Source organism: Branchiostoma belcheri, unplaced genomic scaffold, assembly GCF_001625305.1.
Source record: "Branchiostoma belcheri isolate BF01 breed outbred unplaced genomic scaffold, Haploidv18h27 scaffold6, whole genome shotgun sequence".
NCBI classification, from domain to species: domain Eukaryota; kingdom Metazoa; phylum Chordata; class Leptocardii; order Amphioxiformes; family Branchiostomatidae; genus Branchiostoma; species Branchiostoma belcheri.
This window is the reverse complement of record NW_017804242.1, coordinates 6,115,682-6,122,400: the sequence shown is the minus strand read 5'-3', so window position 1 is coordinate 6,122,400 and position 6,719 is coordinate 6,115,682. Positions and strand designations below refer to the sequence as shown.

The following is a 6,719-nucleotide window of genomic DNA, read 5'->3' as shown; positions in this document are numbered from 1 at the left end:
GTCTCTTTAAAAATTCCATCAGGCTTGAACAGCCCATTAAACTTGACGTGCCACCTTGTTTAGACCTTGATTCATCACCCAGGTTGCGAACCCTACTCCTCTTTTTGGTTCCCGGTGATTACAAGTAAATCAGGAAGATTACTGGCTCTAAAAGGGTTGATCTGAAGAACCTTTTGTGGCGAGTCCAGGCGTTTTGGTTGAGCTGGTATCACCAGGGGGGCCACAGTAAGTGGTAATGACGGACATGTTCTTGAGACAAGGGCAACGAGAAAAAAAGTTCGGAGGTATAAATAGAAAGATCATTACCATTTAGTACTTAACCCTTTTGGATGTAGTGTAACCAGTATGGTACATGTACTAACAAGATATACAAGTGAACAGGTGACGATTTTCCTTCCCAGTATTTCTGCTTGAACCGATCCTGACTGCCCAACACAATTAGCAGTTCAACCAATGATAGCATGGCAATTAGCAAGGTTGACCAATGAGAGCGTGGCTTGTCAAATATTTGTATTTTCTACCTGTTGACGCCTTACGAGTGTGTTCAAAAACTGGAAACACAACTGTCATTCATGTTTGTTTACATTCTGGTATTTTGTGGTGGTGTCAGTGCACTTCGAGTAGCCTTTTTATTGCCAACTACAAATGTCAGAAATGTGAGATAATTGCACAAAATATCTTTGTCTTTTTAATAAAAGCACAATCATCCGAAGATTTTGTCAATAGAAATATTTCAATTTTTGGGTCATAAATGTTGCATAATGCCCCTTTCACACCTGTACTGTATGTTTAGGTAACCAGAGAGGCCTGAGTCCAGTACAGATCCAAACCATCCTGGATGCTCACAACAGATACAGGTCGTACGTCTACCCTTCCGCCGCCAACATGAAGAAAATGGTAAGTGTGTGAAGTCGAGTCAAGTTTGTTAGATGTACTATTTTGAAAGTTCATTTATGTTGGTAGTTACATGTTTAGAGTTGAAACTTTAGATCCAACACAAAAAGTTCTCTCACCTAGAGCTTTCGACCAGTCACTCTGGTCTTTCTCAGTAGACCGAGCCAGTGGGGCTTGTCACGTGGCTTCTTTGAAGTGTGACGTCAAAACTGGGTCAAAGGTATCTTGTAGACGATGTCGGCCCCCGTCGCAGTTCAGTGAATATAGTATAATAATGTCGTCTTATTGTCGGTACCTCATGAATAGATGCTAAGGCCACGTTTCCAAACCGGGACCCAGTCGGGCAGTTTTCGGGAACGGAAAGTATGATATAAAAGACAAAAAACACAAAAAAATGAAAAATTAATCATGAACCGTACCAGGATTTTTGCATATTCCTGATACGTATTGCTTACTATGAATGAAGTCAGTTTTCAGTTTTTATTTCTAAAAAAAGTAATATTCTAGATACTCTCCAAATGGACTTGCAACCAGCCCGACCGGGTCACGGTTTGGAAATACGACATGGCGCAGCTTAGGTTTTCTTTGTTTCCAAGCACTGGAGTGAGCTTGCTTTTTGTAGCCCCCGAATTCTGATTTCTTCATGGTGGTGGCATTGGCCTTGAATTGGGAGCTACCTGCAGTTGCTTGGCCTCCGCGTGGGGGCATACCAAAGATCCCGAAATAGTGCGTCCAGCGACAATCAAGACCGCAACATAACGCTAACGTTTATCCCAATTATCATTCTCTATTTACGAATCTAATAGTATTTTGCTTCTTTATCGTATATTCGTTTGTCTAATATTGCATCTGTCGAAATTCCGAGGCTCTGAATGTAGCATTCTTGTATAAACTACAGGGGATGGGCTATATAAGAGGGCCTGCATGGGGGGCAGTGATTACGAAGTACGCAAAATTTTCGACGCCGATTACAAATTACCTTGAATTCTCGCCTAAGAGCTGATTACGACTTTATTGCTGCCAATGTACTATCACGAATTACGTTGATTTTTGGGGACGCTGCCTACGGGTTACGAAGACTAAAAAAAGGCCTGATTACGCCTTACGAAAAAGGGCATGCAGGCCCCCATATAATAACACATGTGCGCCGCTAAAAGGCACATGTGTGGAACGTGTTTTCGGCATATTTCTGGCCGGGCAAGCCGAACGTAAACAAACCGGTCTGGCATGTCGTTCATGCCGTGTTTTCTCAGGAAATTACAGCAACAGAAATGCAAGGATTTTGTCCATCGACATTTCGGAATCATTCTTGTTTAATTTCTGTGAGAGCAGAAAATATTTAAAATGTATATTGTTTCTACTTTGCCGTTTCGCTCTCTACTAGCCTCGTCTTCTACCCCCTACACTATACTAGAAAATAATCTAAACGTTTTTGCAAAAAAAATTAAAACGTGGCAAACGTGTTAAGAAATATCTTTGCTACAAACGATTTTCAAACTAGACTATAGTGTTGAAATTGGCTACATCATCTATCAAAACATCTCTCCCTCTTGTACATTTAAAGTTTTAAAATTGCATTGTAAAGTTATCCAATGCAATTGCAGGGCGGCAAAACCTAAAAAAATATCCTGGATGAGGTAATTTGTCTGATATTGATATTTACTGCGATTTTTTAGCACATTTTTGTGATCATTTCATACTTGAGGAGTTTGCCCCAAGACAATATGTGAGGAGTCCCTTCTTTTTTTGGTACCACCAGTAATATATATATTATATATAATATATATATAAAACCAGCCTACGATACGAAACAAAACTTTTTGTACAAGTCTGTGTTCCCTAAAACTACGTAATTCAGCCTTTTTACATTGTATTAATAGGCTGCAATTTTGTTTTAGTATTGTTCCTTTTAATATCTTATTCCAAAAATACTTACTCCGGAGTAATATTTTACTCCGGAGCAACACGTTTATAAAGATATATGAAAAGAAAAACTGTTTTCCTTCAGCGACATCGCATTTTTGCCTCACAGATATCAGTATGCTATGGGATACTTTTGATTCAACTTACTATATCTATAATACTACTATAATACTACATTAAAATCACCATAAAATTGAACTTGAAAATCCAGTTGTACTGCAGTGATATCGCTTAATTTGGGTGCCTTTATGAAGTCTAGGCACGTACAGCCTGGTCTTGTTGTCCCTAAATGTGGGTCAAGGTTCTATAAACTGCCTGTAAGGATTAGTCATAGGTCGGGGTCATGACCTCATGACGTAACACTCATCTACTGTCTGCCTGCTGAACTGTCAAGTGTGATGTTGCAAAACCTTTCCTCGATTCCGTACAATAACCTGATTGACAGAAAAAAAAGAAGTACTAGAGTATATAAGATGTTGCTGTAAATTGTAACTTATGTTAAAGGCATCTAATGCGATTTCAGAGCAACAAACTGGAAATATTCTGAATAAGGCAATCTTTATGATATTGACACATACTGCTTCCCATTAGCACATTTCAATCATTATTTCATACTTTGGGTACTTAAAAACTGGAGAAACAAGCGCCAAGATGAGTCCTGTATTTCATGGTCCCCTTCCAGCAACCATTTTCTGTCAGAATTTTGGGTAGTTTTGCTCCATGAGGGTCAATATACATTGGGATAGTGTGGTTTCAACTCAGTATGTAGATACCACAGTACTAGAGTATTGGTTTTGAAAAATCTGGTTTCCAAGCCCTAAAAACTGCACTGGATGATGATGAATTAAGAATAGATGATGCATGGTGATCGACGTAGTTGTCTGTTAGACGCTGCACTGATCTGAGTTTATAGATGATTTTATTATCATCCTACTCGAGTCTTTGTCTGGCTCGCTTCTTATTGACGTAGACTTGTCAATATGAAATATTGTATGTCAGTATGAAAAAGTCGTGCGACGACATACGACCTACGACGAATGTGACCAAGCCCTTACGGGCATCCCAACCATCTCCGGATGACACTGACATGCTGCGCAGTGTTGTACATGGAATCTTGGCAAGTCTGGAGAATTAGAGCCTGTAACATTTCAAACATACAAGGCTACAGTGATCTGTTCCAACTTGCCCGGTCCCTATAGTTCTTACATGTTGGCAGCCATTCACGTCTCACTAATGGTGTACAAGTATCTGTTAAGTAATCCTTAGCAGATAGTGAAGCAACTTATATGTTTTGTGCAGTGTTGTCAGATCTTAGTATGGATTAAAAGTCAATTGTGCTTGTGCAGAACGTTTTGAAACAAACATCTAACAAAACAAGAAATGCAACCAAAGCTATTAGGAGAAACAGAGACAGAACTCAGCCACCCAAAAATACTTCCTTACCCGGAAGTAATGACGATAAGGCCACAACAAGTAATGTGTATGGATGACATCAGCGCGCGCATTAATTTTCGCCTGATTTGGGGAAAAAACAAGATATTTTTTTTGCTTTCTGACAGTGGTCACAATGCTGAAAATGGGCAAAGATGTCTGTTGCCACGCCGGAACGTGGATGGCAGATAAATATGAAGAGAGGAGACAAGAAAAAGCTCAGATTTAATGTTTTGTTTCTTACTTTGATGCTGTGATATGTGATAGTGGCTGTGTATATGTGATGTTCCCACTGAATTAAAACCATTTGTACAATGATTGAGTCAAAATTTTAAAATGTAGGAACCTTGTTTTTTTTCGGCCCATCTTATTTTTTTCGCCCGCTCGCATTAAATTTGGAGTCTGCGGAGGATGTCATCCATAAAATTTACTTGCTGTGGCCTAACGACGATTCCTATCATTTCTTCCACAGGAGTGGGATCATTTGTTACAACAGATGGCCCAGGCCTGGGCAGACGGGTGTAGGTTCCAGAAAGGCGTGGTGTCCACCATCCAACACCCTTACAACCACGCCAGTCTGGGGCAGAACATGGGCATGGTCTTACAGAACTTCAAACCAGTGGAACAGGTGAGGAGCCAAGTTTTTTCCGTCACAAACAAGATACAGAAAAAATAAAGTACTAGAAAAGTAACATTTGCAAAGCAAATGCAGAATGTTTACCTTTGGACATGGTCTGCTCTGTTAATTCTTACTCAAACACATTCACGTACATGAGCTACTAGTATATTGTGACAGGAGCAGAGCAGACCATGTATATACGTAGATACTTGTAAAGTTTCTATTTTATCGCTGTGTATATACACAGGCATGTACATTCTACATGTATGATGTACCAATTTAGAAAGTCAGGGTGCGTGGTCGGAACACACTGAGGTTTTCCACACAAAACTATGGAATTTGTATGTAGGACAGTCCTGTAAAACTTCACATTTCTGGAGCACTTAAAGGGTATATTTTGATCTAGTTGGTTTCAGACTGGCACAAAGAGGGGAGATACTACATCTATGAGACAGGAGAGTGCATGCAGAGACGACCCTTCACCTGTGACGAGTACACACAGGTAAGATTCACTCTAGATAGCTTTCTTCTATTCCTTTATCTAGCACGCATCTAACACGATGTAGCGTTAACGTTCATTTATGAAACTCTTTCGATAAATCTACAAAATGTATCAGCATTCGTTCTGCATAATGACAATGATTTTGTATTTTTTTTTATTTGGCAATGAGACAAATCATTACAAGGGTTATAGTATAATACAGACGTGTATTCTGTAAGTAGTTTGCCGCATACATATATTCTGTACATAGGATGACGTTATTTATACATGTATTTAGCTTTGTTAGATCTTCAGTTGTAGAAGACCATACACAGGTCCCTGTACTTTTTGTTGAGTCAATAAAGAATCTATAATTAGTACAGGCAGATCTGAACTAAGCTCGTAACAGCTGACCCACAAAAACTACAGACGTAATACAAGAAAACGAACAAATGATATAGAACTAGCCACCACACTATAGACTTAAGTTCAAGTGAATTGGTAGAAGTCAATCTGAAACAGGTTCGAACCCGTGACTAGGTGTTCATGCCCAGTGGATTACAAGTTACAGAAAGTTTGTGGCGTCTCCCGTCACGGTCCCTATTGAGGGATATTTTTGTAATGCCCTGATATAGGTGGCCTTTTAAATTCCTCTTTAAAAGATTGGCACCAAATAAAATGTAGGAACTCGAATCGTAACGATTTTCCCTGGGTGTAATAAAACATATGTAAGAATGTAGACTACGCGTGGGGTCTAAAATTATAACCTATAGCCGTGTCTGCTGCCCTGAATTGTGTACCTCCTTTTGGACTGTCTAAATGTCTAGGTCAAGCCTAGCTCGTAACTTTTCACTTTGCACCACGCTGGGAGCACTTCTGCGTTTCCAAACCAGATCTTTAAGCACACTTTAAAGCATGCGTAAAGATACACGCGAAGGAAGAAACGTAACCTTTACGCATACTTTGAGGAGTGCTTAAAGAACGGATTTTGTGCAGTGTAATGTGCGTCTCTTCGGGTTGATTTAGAGGTGAAAGTCGTAATTCTTTGGAACGCATCATTGAGAGGTCAAAGGTGAAAATTCCAGTGCCTGTCAACAGACACTTGATGTCTTCATCATGCGTTCTCAATATGATTTGGATTCTGCTGTTTGTTTTTGTTTGTTTGCTTGTTTGTTTGTTTGCCTGAGCCTTTGTTTATTCATGAAATATTAATATTATTTCTACTGCTAAGCTTAACATTCATGTGAGTGAAAATGTTGTTTAATCTACAGTATGTTTACGATATAACGTATGCATTTTATAATACGTGTCATAAGTTAATATTAGCATCATCATTCCTATAAAACATGTAATTCAACATAACAAAATGTC

At 39.2% G+C, this 6,719-nt stretch overlaps 1 protein-coding gene across 1 annotated transcript; it reads left to right on the top strand.

Annotated features, from left to right (window-relative positions):
- The first annotated feature begins 235 nt into the window (after positions 1 to 235).
- LOC109482304 (cysteine-rich secretory protein LCCL domain-containing 1-like) lies at positions 236 to 6,193 on the top strand. Its single transcript, XM_019784988.1, has 5 exons — positions 236 to 284; positions 794 to 897; positions 4,721 to 4,876; positions 5,274 to 5,369; positions 6,176 to 6,193. Exons 1-5 carry the CDS (start codon positions 236 to 238, stop codon positions 6,191 to 6,193), a joined length of 423 nt encoding a protein of 140 aa, XP_019640547.1.
- The last annotated feature ends 526 nt before the right edge of the window (positions 6,194 to 6,719 follow it).

What these genes read in the sequence shown, in the direction of transcription:
- LOC109482304 (XM_019784988.1), top strand. Translation starts at nt 236, where the DNA reads ATGACGGACATGTTCTTGAGACAAGGGCAACGAGAAAAAAAGTTCGGA. An exon ending in CCGCCAACATGAAGAAAATG is followed by an intron (nt 898 to 4,720) that starts GTAAGTGTGTGA and finishes TTTCTTCCACAG; the next exon opens with GAGTGGGATCATTTGTTACA. An exon ending in ACTTCAAACCAGTGGAACAG is followed by an intron (nt 4,877 to 5,273) that starts GTGAGGAGCCAA and finishes ATTTTGATCTAG; the next exon opens with TTGGTTTCAGACTGGCACAA.